The 16,708-nt window shown below is 40.3% G+C and overlaps 1 protein-coding gene across 1 annotated transcript in view; it reads left to right on the top strand.

Annotated features, from left to right (window-relative positions):
• Positions 1-16,708, top strand: part of ZFAND4 (zinc finger AN1-type containing 4) — a 57,055-nt gene that overhangs the window by 13,758 nt on the left and 26,589 nt on the right. Inside the window, exons 5-6 of the mRNA XM_052640032.1 lie at positions 12,741-12,816; positions 13,718-13,785. Of these exons, the coding sequence (XP_052495992.1) occupies positions 12,741-12,816; positions 13,718-13,785 (144 nt within the window). The remainder of the gene's footprint in view (positions 1-12,740; positions 12,817-13,717; positions 13,786-16,708) is intronic.

The raw sequence follows: 16,708 nt of genomic DNA, 5'->3' as shown, positions 1-16,708 counted from the left end.
CCAGGTATAGAACCGCTCCATCACCCACAAAATTCTTCTGTTCCTTTTTGGTCAGCTTCCCTTCAAGCCTGCTGCCTGGCATTGGCCAACGTGTTTTTGTCCTCATAATTGTACCTTTTCCAAAATTTCGTATAACTGTATACAATGGTATGTAACCTTTTGAGTCAGCTTTCTTTTGCTTACACATGATACACGTGCATTTGAGGCTTATTCATATTGTTCTGCATATCAGCAGTTCATTCTGTTTATGGCTGAGTAGTGTTCCATTGTGTGGATATACTATGCTTATTCATTCCTAAGTTGAGGGACCTTTCACTTTTTGGTGATTTTGAATAAAGCCATTTTTAAGTTTCATGACAGTTTTCTGTGGGTGCATCAGTTTTCATTTCACCTGGGTCTGTTTAGGAGTAGAATTGCTGAGTTGTGTTGTAAGTGGTTTTTATACTTAATATGAAACTGCCAAACTTTTCCAGAGTGGCTGCACCGTCTTGTATTCCTGTGATAGGGTCTCAAGTTTCTAGTTGCTCTGTATCATCAGAACATGGTACTGTCTGGGTGTTTCTGTTTCTTTTTTGCCATTTTAATAGATACTGGTGATATCTCACTGTGGTGTTAACTTGCGTCTCCCTAACTGATGATTTTGAGCATATTTCTATTTGCCTGTTGATTACATCTTCTTTGGTAAAGTTTCTATTCAACCTTTGCCCATTTTAAAAAATTGAGTTGTTTTCTTATTATTGTGTTTTTAAAGTCCTAGTGTTTTTAAATTTTTCATATGTTTCTTTGTGTCCTCTTTGACCCCTGAAGTTTTGGAAGTACCCTTTTATTTCCATACTTAGGGGAATTTAAAAGCTTCATTTTACTATTAATTGTAAATCTAATCGCAGACGGTCAGTACACAGGCTGTTTATGGTGAGCATGGTATTTATGTGCACAGCTGTCTTTGAATCTTACAGCAACGTGGGGCTCTATAAAAATTCATGTGTGGTATAGAGGAAACAGGAAGAAAAAATTTGATGAGGTAGATTATTGACGTTACGAGTTCAAGTGTATCTTAGCAGAGTTGCGGGTTGGCTCCGATGTAAACCTTTGTTCCCCAAACCACAGAACCACTCTGTTCTTTTGTTTTGTTTTCCCACCTGCTTTCTGGAATTGCAAGATGCTCTAGGATCATCTTGTATATTTTGTGCCCTATCTTAGAACTAGCCATTTCTTCAAGAAGCTCTGGTTCCTTTTTTTGGAGTATGGTATTAAAAACCAAGATCTGGGCATGACAATTGATTTTTCAGCAACACTAATAGAAACCAGAAGACAGTGGAATATTATCTCTACAGTGCTGAGAGAAACAACAGTTTCTACTTAGAATTGAATTTAACTTTCAAGGGTGAAGACAAAATAAAGACATTTCCAGACAAAAACAAAGCTTGAATTTCCTAACAACAAATTCTTGCCAAAGGGACTTCCGAAGGATATTTCTTAGAATGCAATTGATCCCTAAAGGAAGTTGATGATGCAAGATGGAATGGCATATTTGTGGGAAAATCTAAATAAACGTTTACTTAAAAAAGCAGTATATGAAGGTTTGAAAAAATTGAATTAAAATCCTAGTGACTGGCATGCAAATCAAGGTGGAATTGTTCATAACGGAAGTCACAAGGCTCTTGGCGTTGTTCATGAGGAGGATAAAGATGTGATTAGTTTGGACTTTATTTTGTTAAATATGATCAAATATTTCTAACTTCATCACTTGAGGTTAGAAATAGAATTAATTTCGAAATGGCAGAAGTGCCTCACCTTTTCCCATCATTCAGAACTAATACGTGAAGGAGGCAAGTGGATAAAGCAGAGCAATTAGAATGCACAGAATAAGACCGTAAAAATGAATAGAAACACGTCATTAATCCCCTAAGGTAAGACGGATATAACTTTCTAACTGAAATGCTATTAGCAGACTGTTTTTTAAAAAAATCATATCAAATGCTGTTTGCCAGAGACCTAATCTAAAATAAAAGGCCCTCAAAATGTTGAAAGAATTGAAAAAAGTATACCAGGAAAATACTAACCTGAAGAAAGCTGGTGTGTCTGTATTACTAAAGTAGTTTTGTAAAATACACTTCAAAGGTGAACATGTGAACCAGATTTGTGGAGGGATATTCCTGGTAGTCTTGTTGATAACGTTAGAAATCTAGCAACAAGTTGAGTGACGACGCTGGAACTCATAAGTTGTTGTGGTATCTGTAAATATTTGTGTCATACGGTGGAATCAAATTCTGTGGATTGACAACAAGGAAAACTAACGAAATAGTAGCTTTGTACACGGCATGGATAAATTAAGAACAGTGGTGAATTAAAAAAAACAAGACAGATGAACACAGTATGGTCCTACTTATGTAAAGGTCAGAAGGCGGCACAGAAACCACTATTGCTGGGAGTAGAGCATTGACGAAAAGCAGAGGCATCATCATCCCACATTCAGAACAGTGATGTCCCCTGGGTGCAGCGAAGAGGATGTAGATGTGGAGAAGCAGGAACATCTTTCCTTTATGTCCTTCACTTGGTATAGTCAATGTTTTTCGTCATTCTAGTAGGTATAGTGATATCTCATTGTGATTTTAATTTGCATTTCCCTAATGATTAGTGATATTGAGCATCTTCATGAACTTATTTGCCATCCTTATATATTCTTTGTTGAAGTATCTATTCATTTCTTTTACCCATTTAAAAAATCGTCGAGTTTGAAGTGTTCTTTCTTCCAAATACAAGTTTTTAATCAGATACACATTTTGCTGAGATTTTTCTCCCAGAATGTGGTTTGTCTCTATTCTCTTAACAGTATCTTTTGAAAAGCAAAAGTGTTAATTTTGCTGAAGTCCGATTTATGGATAGGAAAATGGATACCTTATCTAAGAATATGTCAATCTGAGATCCCCCAAATCCCCTCTCTGTGTCCCTGTAGGGCTCACTCGCGTTGGTCTCTGTTGTCTTTGCCGCAGCGCAGCAGGCAGGACTCGTTTCCCAGAGGTCAGGCCCGTGCCCCCTGCACTGGTAGCAGAGTCTCAGCCACGGGGCTGCCAGCGAAGTCCCAGTTACCCTGGTTTTTAAAATATTAGATTAGCATGTCTGGAACTCCCTTTACTTGATCATATTGTATGTCTTTTTAATGTATTGTTAAGTTTTGTTTGTTAAGACTGTGTCAGAATATTTGTATCTTTTTTTCATGAAGACTATTGATTTTATTTTATAATGTTGTGTTTGGTTTTGGTAGGGCAGTAGTGTCCTCATTGAATGAATTGGGGCTATTCTTTCCTTTGCAGTTTTTAGATAGAGGAGAATTGGTGTTACAGCCTCAAATGTGAAGCTATCTCTTTAATAAATATAGGGCTATTCAGGTTATCTTTTTCTTCTTGAGTGAGTTTGGGTAGCTTGTGTCTTTCAAGGATTTTGTTGATCTGTTGTTAAACTTTATTGGCCTAGAGTTCATGATAGTCCCTTATTCTTTCAATGTCTCTGTAGTCTGTAATGATGTTACCCTTTTCATTCCCAATACTGGTAATTTGCATATTATTTAACAAATTAGCCTTTATTAATTTTAATGAATTTCTTAAAGAATCAGATTTTGTTTAGATTTCTTCCTCCTGTTTTTCTTTTTTCTACTTCGTTGAAATCTGTTTTGATTTTTATTAATGTTTTGGCTTACTTTGGATTTAATTTACTCTTCCTATAATTTCTTGAGACCAGGGTTGTTGATGTGTGATTCATTTTTTCTTACGAAATACTGGTGTTTAGAGCTTTGCTCCCTCCTGAGCGCTACTGTCCTCTTGGTATTTCATATGTTTTGGTATGTTGTGTTTACATTTTCATTTGGTTTAAATTGTTTTCTAATTTTTCTTTTGATACCTTTTTTGATCCATGGGTTATCTTGAAATATGTTGCTTAGTTTCTAAACATTTGGGGAATTTCTGGAAATTTTTCTTAAATTGGCTTTTAATTCTGCATAATTTTGATGCTTTTAAAGTTGAGGAACTTGTTCTGTGGTCCGCAGTCTTGTCTCTCTTGGTAAAAGTTACCTGTGTGCCTGAGAAGAGTGTGCATCCTGTCAGTGACGTGTGCAGTGTTCTACAGGTGTCAGTCAGGTCAGTTTCTCTGGTCGCGTTGTACATGTTCTGTATGTTTACTTATTCTGCCAGCTTCTGGGAGAGGAGCAGTGAAATCTCCAGCTACAGTTGTGGGTTTATCTTTTTCCTTCTTCCAGTACTGTCAACCTCTGACTCATGAGTTTTGAAGCTCTGGAATCGAGTGCATACATTTTTTGGATTGTGTGTCCTCTTGAGTTTATTGACCTCTTCATTATTGTGAGATTAAATTCTTTATCCTTGGTAATAATTTTTACCCTAAAATCCACCATATCTGATGTTAATGTCGTCAGTTCAGAATTTTTTGATTAGTAGTCAGCATAAAATATGTTTTTCTGTCCTTTTAGTCTATTTATGTCTTTATATTTAAGATGTCTGTTTCTTGCAGGCAGCATATAATTGAGTTTTGTTTTTATTTCTAGTTAATCCAGTCTGTGTTTGCCTTTTAACTTTCAGCTTAATTGAGACCACTTCATCTATGACGACTGCAGTCGGGATTAGGTTTCAGTTTGTCATTTTATTGTCTTCTGTTTGTTCCATTTGTTCTTTATTCCCTTTTCCCTCTTTTCCACATTCGTTTTGAGTAAATTAAGTGTTTATTATCATTCTATTTTGTTCTCCTTTGTTGGCTTATCAGTTATAACTCTTTGCCCTAATATTTTAGCTGTTGCTTTGGTGGTCTGTAATAACATCTTTACTTATTTTCTGTCTTCAAGTGATATACCGTTTCCCATATCTTACAAGAACCTTACAGTAGGTCGCTTTCATTTCTCCCCTTGCGGCCTTTAGGCTGTTATTGTCACGCATTTTCCTTTATATGTGTTGTGAACTCCACAATGCGTTGTCTTCCTTTTTGCTTGCACCGTCAATTATCTTTTTGCTTGAACTGTCAATTATCTTTTCTGAGTTCTGTCAGCAGTCATGGTATCTCCTCTACCTTTTTGGACATTCTCTGTGCTTAATTTTTGAGTTTCTGATTCAGACTGTTGAATATTTCAGATGCTTCAGTATGCTTAGGGTGTGGCCTTACAGTTTTGCTTCATGGATATTGTCCTGGGTAAAATTTACCGTGGTTGATAGGTACGGAATTTCATTTTTTAGGTTTTACTGTTCACTTTCTGTGTATTAGTTATTGTCTCTCCTGCTGATTTCTGTGATATTCAGGTATTCTGCAGACTCTGTTTAATGGTGCTCTGCCAGTTTACCAATGTCCAGATATGTACGCAGATGTTCTGTGTCTGTTTCGTGGTGACAGTGCGGAGAGAGGAGTTTCTCCAGTTTCGTGGTTATCAGTTTACTTGCAGGACTCTTTACGTTTTTACCCGTTGTTTCTTTCCCCCCCGACACTGGAATTACTAACGGATGCTCTTCCTTTTTTGCTTCTTGCCTCCTATGGAAGTTCCCTCAAATTGTTTGGCCTTAAAAGTCCTTTACTTGTAGGCAGTTTTCTGGTGTGAGTCCTTTTTGTAGACTTTTCAGACTTCAAATGCCTTCCTCTTCCTTGTGATGGTTTTGTATTGAACTTGTATACCGCCATCAACCTTAACTTTTCCAAAGTTTTCTTGATCAGCCTTGCAGGGGCAGGAGAGGAAGACTTCCCACTCTGGGACAGGGGGCTCGCCCCTTTTTATTTCCAGTCATTTTGAAGTTTAGACATTCTCAGTCTTCAAATTATGAGGGCTGAGGGCATAGTTTCTGGGTAGATTCACTTCCCTTCTTTTTGTTCTGTACTGTTTTGGGAGAAAATATTGAAAGAGGGGAGCTATGGCCCACCACTGACTTAAATTATCCATAAGTGGTATTGATTCTGGGCTTATTTTATAAATGTAGATGTAAACATGTTCTCAAGCATACAAGTATCTGTGTGAAAATTCTAAAAAAGACATAGGAAACACGTTTGAGTCATTAATACTGTTAGATGAGGTTGTAAGTGTGGGGACACCCCCCTGCCCCACCTTAATGGGACAGTGCCCTTTTTAGAAGAGATACCTGGGAATTCTTTTTTCTGGGCATGCTCGTAAAGAAGAAAACGTGAGCACACAGAAAAATGTCAGCCACCTATAAGCTAAGAGAAGTGGTTTCAGAATGAAACTTATCCTTTGATCTTGGATTTCCCAGCCTTGAGAATTGTGAAAAAATAAATTTCTGTTGTTTAAACCACCCAGTCTGTTGTATTTTGTTATGGCAGCCTACGTAGACCAAGACACACAGACGCACACACACACACAGAGACACACACACACACACACACACATACACACAGACGCACACACACACACAGAGACGCACACACACACACACAGAGACGCACACACACACACACACAGAGACGCACACACACACAGAGACACACACACACAGAGACACACACACACAGAGACGCACACACACACACACACAGAGACACGCACACAGACACACACACACAGAGACGCACACACACACACAGAGACGCACACACACACAGAGACGCACACACACACACAGAGACACACACACACACAGAGACACACACACACACAGAGACGCACACACACACAGACGCACACACACAGAGACGCACACACAGAGACGCACAAACACACAGACGCACACACACACACAGAGACGCACACACACAGAGACACACACACAGAGACGCACACACACACACACAGAGAGACGCACACAGACACACACACAGAGACGCACGCACACACACACACAGAGACGCACACACACACAGACACACACACACACAGAGACGCACACACACACAGAGACGCACACACACACAGACGCACACACACAGAGAGACACACACACACACAGACGCACACACACACAGAGACACACACACACACACAGAGACGCACACACACACAGAGACGCACACACACACAGAGACACACACACACAGAGACGCACACACACACAGACACACACAGAGACACACACACACACAGACGCACACACACACACAGAGACACACACACACACACAGAGACGCACACACACACAGAGACGCACACACACACAAAGACACACACAGAGACACACACACACACAGACGCACACACACACGCACACACAGAGACGCACACACACACAGAGACACACACACACACAGACACACACACACACAGAGACGCACACACACACACACAGAGACGCACACACACACAGACACACACACACAGACACACACACACAGAGACGCACACACACACACAGACACACACACAGAGACGCACGCACACACACACACAGACACACACACACACAGAGACGCACACACACACAGACGCACACACACACACACAGACGCACACACACACACAGAGACACACACACAGAGACGCACACACACGCAGAGACGCACACACACACAGACACACACACACACAGAGACACACACACACAGACGCACACACACAGAGACGCACACACACACACGCACAGAGACGCACACACACACACACACAGAGACACACACACACACACAGAGACACACAGACGCACACACACAGACGCACACACACACACAGACGCACACACACACACAGAGACGCACACACACACACAGAGACGCACACACAGACACACATACACAGAGACGCACACACAGACACACAGACACACAGACGCACACACACACACAGAGACACACACACACACACAGAGACGCACACACACACACACACACAGAGACGCACACACACAGAGACGCACACACACACAGACGCACACACACAGAGAGACGCACACACACGCACAGAGACGCACACACACACACACAGACACACACACACACAGACAGAGACACACACACAGAGACGCACACACACACACACAGAGACGCACACACACACACAGAGACGCACACACACACACAGAGACACACACACACAGAGACACACACACAGAGACGCACACACACACACAGACGCACACACACACGCACACACACTAACAGATACATGTACACTTGTATATTATTACAGTTTTTTTGTAACAGTAAAAAATTTGGATGTGTGAAAATATATCTTAGTAAGTTCAGTTCATTTCAGTTCAGTCGCTCAGTCGTGTCCGACTCTTTGCGACCCCATGAATCGCAGCACGCCAGGCCTCCCTGTCCATCCCCAACTCCCGGAGTTCACTCAGACTCAATGTCCATCGAGTCGGTGAGAACACCGTATCTTAGTAAAGGGCTGGGTAAATAAAACTTACGACAGAAACATATATTGGAATATCATCTAGTCATTGTATACAATGTGTATTTTCATTTATTGATATGAAAGACATATGCAGTATATAAAGTGAAAACTTTATAAAACAGCTCAAAGTATGTTCCAGTTTTATTAAAAAGAATAAATTTTTAAAGGAAATTTACCCCAAATATTGAATATAGATTTTATTGGACTTAGGACTACATGTAGTTTAATTTTCTTTTGTATATTTCTGTGTTGTCTTTTTAATAAATTGTTGTTTTTATCATAAATATTTGAATTTGTGAAAAGTTCTAAAAACACTGAATGGAAAAATCATATATATGGAATCTGTCTTTTGAGAAGACATGTTTGTTTAATAGGAATTAATTTTTCTGAATATAGTTAAGAGTTGAGGCTTAAAGGCAAAGGGCCACCTTTAAAGAGGGATGCCATATTTGTCTTTGCTAAATCTGACAACCCTATATTAAAGGAATATGATTTACTTTGTATATTTGAGATTCTAAAACTGTTCATAGTAGAAAGAACCCAAATACTTTTCAGTGTGCAAGTGCGGAGGTTAAGGGTCGTGGAGGCTGATGACTTCCTCAAGGTCGTCCAGCAGCTCAGGTGGCCGTCAGGACCACAGCTCAGCCTTGCACAGTCCTTGCCCCTCTGTCTTGCGTGTCGACCTTCTATATTTTTAGCTTGCTAACTGAGCGCTAGATTCTGTTAACAGTGATTATAGGAGTTAATCTAAGCAGTGTTGTTACTTTGTCTTTAATCCTCTTCTAAAGTTTTTTTTTCTTTAACACAATAATGCTATACAATGTTGGTTGAATAAATAATGGTCTTACCTACCCATGGGCTTCCCTGATAGCTCAGTTGGTAAAGGATCCGGCTGCAATGCAGGAGACCTGAGTTTGATTCCTGTGTCAGAAGATCCACTGGAGAAGGGATAGGATACTCACTCCAGTATTCCTGGGCTTTCTTTGTGGCTCAGCTGGTAAAGAATCTGCGTGGAATGTGGGAAACCTTGGTTCGATCCCTGAGTTGGGAAGATCCCCTGGAGAAGGGAATGGCTACCCACTCCAGTATTCTTGCCTGGAAAATTCCTTGGGATTGCAAAAAGTCGGACACGACTGAGCTACTTCACTTCACTTCACTTCACTACCTGCCCATATTGCTTTTATCTAGCTATTCTGGCGAAATCCTATAGTTTAGGTTGTAAAGATGACCATAGCCTATTAAACACATTTTTAAAATTGTTTATCTGTTTGTTTTTGGCTTGCTGGGTCTCTGTTGCTGCTTGGCTTTGCTCTGGCTGTGCTGGGTGGGGCTGCTCTCCAGCTGAGGCACATGAGCTTCTCATTGCAGTGGCCCTGACGTGGCACATGGGCTCTGGGGCCCGAGGGCTCAGCAGTTGCAGATCCTGGGCTCTAGAGCCCAGACTCAATAGTTACGGTGTCCCAGCTTAGCTCCCCGTGGCATGTGGGATCTTTCCGGATGCGGGTCAAACCTGCCCTGTTTCCTGCATTGGCAGGCAGATTCTTTACCGCTGAGCCACCAGGGAAGCACTAACTTTTTTAAAATATGAAAGTACTTTTAGCATGAAATAATTTCTAGCTTAAAAGCCTTTCCTCAGTGGCATTCTTTTTTAACTGGAAGCAAAAAAGGTAAACTGTTCCCAGTTGGGAGATACGTGTATATCCACCTCCTGAGCCCATAGGCTGTATTTCGTGATGATCTTTTGGAACATTTGAAGAATGTTTAGTAGCCGTTCAGGTCTACTTAAGCATACACCCAGACAGCTACTTTTGCTCTGTGGAGACTGACTGTCTTCAGACTGGTCAGCATGCAGGTTGACTGCAGTCTCTGGAGTCAGCCTGTCGGGGCCTTACCTCTCTAACCCACACTCTCTGGGTGTCACCTAGTCTCTCAATGCTTCAGTTTTAGCATTTGTGAAATATATATAGTAGTGTTGCCTGCTTCACAGGATTATCACTGTTGCAGTTACATTATGATAATACAGGCCAAGCATTTATAACAGTGCCTAGCTTATAATAATAAAAACTAACACATTGCACTTACTGCTATCATTCTGGTCAACTTACTTTGTAGCATCATAAGCAAAAGTGACTTGAGAAGGCAGTATGTGAAATATTTGGAAAAGATGTTCATCAGCATATCAGCCATTAAGTGTTCTCTCGAGAATAATGCTCACTCTGGCTAGTACAGTCTTCAGGCATTCAAATGTGCGGTTTGCAGAAAAAAGAGTTTACCTGAAGTATGGAATCCGGGCTTCCCAGCTGCTGCAGTGGTAAAGTCCAGCTGCCAATGCTGGAGATGCAGGAGATGCTGGTTGGATCCCTGGGTCGGGAAGACCCCCTGGAGTAGGAAATGGCAACTCACTCCAGTATTCTTGCCTGGAAGGTGCAATGGACAGAGAAGCCTGGTGGGCTCCAGCGCATGGGTCCCAGAGGGCTGGGCACGGCCGAGTGCATGCGCACACACACTCAGACATGGACTGTGCCGTAACACTCTTTCAGCATCACGGAGCTGCGAAGACACTGTCCTGTGGACCATACTTTTCAGCACTGGAGATTGCCCATGTGCGTGCATGCTTAGTCACTCAGTCATGCCCAGCTCTTCTCAAGTGTTCTTGTCCAGGCAAGAACGCTGGAGTGGTAGTCATTCCTTCTCCAGGGTATCCTCACGACTCGGATCGAACCCGGGTCTCTTGCACTGCAGTTGGATTCTTTACCATCTGAGCCACCAGGTAAGCCTGAAAATAGTCCATGATACACTTTTTTTTTCAAGATTAAATTATTCTTTACTTAGTCTTCAGACTTGGAGAAGGCAATGGCACCCCACTCCAGTACTCTTGCCTGGAAAATCCCATGGATGAAGGAGCCTGGAAGGCTGCAATCCATGGGGTCGCTGAGGGTCGGACACGACTGAGCGACTTCACTTTCACTTTTCACTTTCATGCATTGGAGAAGGAAATGGCAACCCACTCCAGTGTTCTTGCCTGGAGAATCCCAGGGACAGAGGAGCCTGGTGGGCTGCAGTCTGTGGGGTCGCACAGAGTCAAACATGACTGAAGCGACTTAGCAGCAGCAGCAGCAGCGTTCAGACTACAAAAGGCGTGTTAATATGCGGTTATGGACTGTAATCACATTCAAGGTGGAAGGAATTTTCTAATATATTAATGTTTTATGGTAAATTATATTCTATGCCCTGTTTCAAGATTATTGACCTTTCTATTTGGAAGAGGTATGAAAGATGCCATCTGAATCGCTAAATAATCTCACATATAAACAATCATTATTCCATGTGTGTGTGTGCTGCTCTGGGAACAGACTTTCAGAATACAAATACTTAAGGCCAAGTAAACTTAATTAAATGTTGTATTTTTAAATATAGATATAATTGACATTATATTATTTCAGAGGTATACAGCATAATGATTTGATGTTTGTATATAAAGTTGGCACTTCATACCCTCTGGTTCTGCAGGAGTTAATGAACTATGGATTGAAAATATTGGGGAAAAAATTACAGAAAATTACAAAAAGCAAAACTTGAATTTGCATCATTAGCAACTATTTACATAGTGTTTATATTGTGTTAAGTATTGTAAGTAGTCTAGAGCTGACTCAAAGTATACAGGAGGATGAGTGTAAGGTTATTTACAGATAAGTGCTACATCATTTTATATATAAGGTACTTAAATATCCAGGGATTTTGGTATTTGTGGGGGACCTGGAACCAGTATCCCTCGGATACCCAGGGGCTGCTGTATTGTCAAATGATCAATTCAGTAAGTCTAGTTAGTAGTTAACATCCATCACCATACAGTTACAAAATTTTGTTTTCTTGATGATGAGAAATTTGAGGACCTACTCTTTTAGCAACTTTTAGATGGACAGCAAGCTCTTATTAACTGTAGTCTGCGTGTTGTGCATCATATTGCCATGACTTTCTTATTTTACAGCTTGGAGTTTACACATTTAACCCCTTCACCCATACTGCTCACCTTCCACTCATAATACACTCTTAATGCTTAATGTAACTAAATGGAGGCTGTACTTTGCAATATTGAGAACTGTTTTCTAGGCCTTAGATCATAAACTCTTCAGAGCTGATATCAAGATATTTTTAAAAATGACTTCTTATTCTTAAACTTTGTTTCAAGGCCAGAGAGTTACTGAAACATACCGTTCTCACTGTTCTCTAGAGTGTGGATAGAACCTTACCTACTTTTAGCCACGCCTTTTTACGTACATTTTAGCTAAGCATCTATCATTCAGTTTAGAATTGTGTTTATTATTATTTATTTAATGAAGTAGATTTGTATCATACTCTTCCAAAGATTCTATTGAATTTTTAACCAGTTTCTTTATAACCTTCTCCTAAGGTATTCCCATCTGTCAGCAGCACTTAATTTGGAATAACATGGAACTTGAAGATGATTATTGCTTGAATTATTACAAGTGAGTGTAATTGCATGTCAGATGTTTTATAGAAGCTCAGAGTTATGACTCCGTTCACCACTGTTTTTCTTCTGAACCCTTGAATCGTGTCTCGTCTCCCTCTGAACAATTCTTAGCCCTGGATTTCAGTGTAAATCCCGCACTTTAAGACGTGTTGGCTCCATGCCCACGCTACCTGATCCTTGTCCTCTGACTCTTTGTTCACCTTTTCCTTATTTACACCAAGCTATTTACCCCTGCATTTTAGACTTCCTTCTTATCTCACCTTCTTTGCGCCTTTGAATATTGGCTCATTACCACCTGGCTGCATTCCTTTTCTTTCGTTGTCGCGAGTGTGCCGGGTGAGAGTGCTGCTCTTCACGGCTTTCACTTCTCTGAAGCTCTCCTGACGTGACACTGCGTGACACTGTGTGCCTCAGGGACTGCAGACACGCCGTCTGACCTCGCGTCTTTCTCCCTTCTCTCACATAAGCCTTCCTTCTTTCCTGAAACAAAAAGGTCAGAGGCCATGTGGAATAGCTGGGAGCGCACTGGGCATGGGGAGGTTTGTAGATTTGCAGTTTTTCTATTGATTAGTTAGATCTGTTATTTCTGACACTTCGGGTCTTAACAGCTTTTTGTCTTCTTAGGGCCTAATGTGAAATGATGAGGCTAAACCACAGAAGTCCTTTTCATACTTTTTATTCATTTCATATTTAAGTCTTATGAGAACTTCATGTTTTCATTATTTATGCAAGTAAATAAGTTAACATTTTATATTTATGCACATTGCTATATCTTTTAAAAAACCTTTTAGAGTAGGCACTATGCCTGATAAACCAACACATAAGAATGTGTATATTTAACACTGAATGTATTTTGATGTTTGTGGTTTTTTTGTGTGTGTGTTAATTGTCCACAGCATTTCAGAAGGTTGTACCTTGAAGCTGGTTTTGGCTATGCGCGGTGGACCTATAAATACAAGTAGAGGTAGGCATATGTTAAAATTACGTATATTAAAGCAATTTGACAGTAGTAATCTTCAAGCCAGATGATGTTATAGCCTCAGGTTTTATTCAGGTTTTTTTCCCCAGCTATTACGTCTTAGAAGAACCACACTTGTTTCCCTCAGCATTTTTTTTTATTTTTTAAAAATGTATTTATTTTTATTGAAGTATAGTTGATTTACAGTGGTGTGTTAATTTCAAGAATCTAGCAAAGTGATTCAGCCATACATATTTATATGTGTGTTTATTTGTATATGTATGTCTCTTTTTTAGATTCTTTTCCTTTATAGGTTATTATAAAATATTAAGTATACTTCCTTGTGCCGTATAATAGGTCCTTCAGCATTGTTTTATAAAGCCTAAATGCACAGAGGCAGGAACTCATATTCCAGAAAATCTCATGATTCCTCATTCAATCCAGAAGGATTAAATATAAACCTCACCAGTATAGGAAAGGACAGTGGGATGGCATAGTATAAATATTACATTGTTATCCCTGTGTTTAGGTGCAGCTTACTGGTCTTGTTGCATTTTTCAGTCCACTGAGTTTCCAACTCATGATTGTTACAGGAAATTCCAAAGGTGGCTCTTAGCCTGGTTTGTGATGCATTTGGATTTTGTAGATACTATCATGTTGCTGTTAAAGCCTTTTTTTCAGGATGTGGGTGTCTCTGAGAGTCCATCCATCCATTCATTCAGGAAGCACATTTTGGGCATCGCCTAGATTTTCAGTGCAGTGTTTCTTGGGAGAGAGTGTCCCTGCTTCATCACAGTGCCACAGCAGATGTGAGCAGAATCGATGTCCCTTTAAGTGGCTGTCATGTAGCAGCCTGACAGTGTCTGTGGGAGTAGGGCCACGGGGCGGAAGGAGAGCCCAGGGGATGGCGGCGTGAGCAGAGGCTGGAGCAGCAAGAAAGCGCCAGGCACGGGAGAGACGGGAGTGCTCACTGTGTCCCTGGTTCAGGTTTCTCGCATGAGTGCCCGCAGAGCAGAGGCACCCATCGCTTCCTGGAGCAGGCCTGCTCTGTAGGCCTCATTTTGGGGAAGGTCTTTGTGTTTGACCCTTTACTAACCAGGAAATTGGATGGTAAGTATTGATTCCACTGATGGCTTAATGCTTCTTCCACAAGTCAGATTCCATCTCCACGCTTTCTAATTTTTATTAGAAAATAGGGTGATCACCGTCTTTTTCTTAGCTATTTCAAGAGGATTTTTTGAGATAGGTTACTGTGACTGTTGAACTCTTATGGATAAGTTAGAAAAAAGCAAAGATAGTACTGTGAGAGCTGATTAACTAGACTTGTAATATCAGGGACTTCCAGTTAATTGGACTTAAATTGTCCCATGTGACATATGACGTCTATACTACCGATTCTGAGAGTAGTACAAAAGCCCTAATGCATTCACTGAGCCGTCACGATAAGACGTGAGTTTAATGACATGTGAATTTCATTGTATTGTATTTTCAAAGTTTGTTACTTGTGTATAGTATTGTCTTTAAACATGGATGTTTTATTATTATTATTTATTACCTGCTTTTCTTACTAGGACTGCAGTTATATATGTGAGGAAGAGTATGAGCACCACAGGTTCTGAATTTAAAATATATGTGTTTTTAAATGTAAAGTATTATCACTGCCCTTTGGTAGCTGAAGTGTTGTCTTACTTTTTCCTACAATTGCCTGTGCTTTGTTTGTAACTGAAAAAATCAGGCCCTAGAACTTGTCTTATTTGATATTTTAGATGGAGTTTTTAATAAGTTTGCCTTTGTTGAATCAGCCTTTAAAATTTAACAGCTTGCTGCTGTCTGCCTTTGTTGGTTTGGTTGCTAAGTTGTATCCGACTCTGCAACTTCCTGGACTCTCTCCATTGCCTGCTCGTCTCCGTTCCCCGTGAGGTTCTCCAGGCAAAAATGCTGCAGTGGGTTCCCGTTTCCTTCTCCAGTTGTCTGCTTTACATCATTGAAAACTTTGTGAAAAGGAAAAACTCCCCAAATCTAGAACTTCTCCATACTGTATATCAGAAACCTTATTTTTAGCTACTGAGTGTTACTTGAAATTTGTGGTTTAGAGAATATCTTTATCATGTGAATGCTAGTAATACTTAGCTTTTAAAATTGTTTTTGAATTAAACATTATCAGAGCAGCCTAGAAAAGGACTTCCTTGGCCGTCCAGTGGTTTGGACTCTGGGCGTCCACTGCAGGGGGCATGATTTTGATCCCTGGTGGGAACTAAGATCCCGCGAGCTGCGTGGCACAGCCGAAAAAGGAAAATATTTCCTTTCTAAAACTAAATTTTATCCTAAACTAGATGCATAATATTTTATACTTGATGAAGTCTAAATGATTTTTCTATTATGAAAGGGATGTGTGTGTGTAGCCATTAAGTGCATACACATGGCCAATGCCAGTGACTCCTGAAGTAAGGCACGCTTGTTGGTTTAAACAAGACTTTCCTGTGGTTTTAGTAATGGCAGCCACATAGTTTTTGTTTCTTGTTACTGCAGTGTGGAAAGTGTAGCATAAATACATTTTGTATCTGTGAAAGTCTTATCAAAAACAAGGTAGACCTTACTGTGTTTCTGAAGTTTCTGTGTTTTATTAATAGTAGTGGTATTGAATTTAGGATATGGAGACATCTGTAATGGTTAATTAGCTTCAGACTTAATATTCATTATTGTTGTGAGTTTTTAGAGGGTAATTCAGCACCGTGATTCTGTTAATAAATAAGCTACTTGAATGAAAGTTATGGAGTTTGAGAAATTGTTGCCTCTTTTAAGAAAGAACAGTGTTTGTGCAACTTGACATGAAACTGTCTTTGGGAATGACCTTTTTTTTTTTTTTTGCTGAAGCCATTACTTAGACCCCTGATCTGGGGTTCAGGAGCTTTTAGAACATTCAGCCTGT

The sequence above is a fragment of the Budorcas taxicolor genome, chromosome 5, assembly GCF_023091745.1.
Source record: "Budorcas taxicolor isolate Tak-1 chromosome 5, Takin1.1, whole genome shotgun sequence".
In the NCBI taxonomy this organism is placed as follows: Eukaryota; Metazoa; Chordata; class Mammalia; order Artiodactyla; family Bovidae; genus Budorcas; species Budorcas taxicolor.
This window is presented reverse-complemented; position numbering and strand designations above follow the sequence as displayed.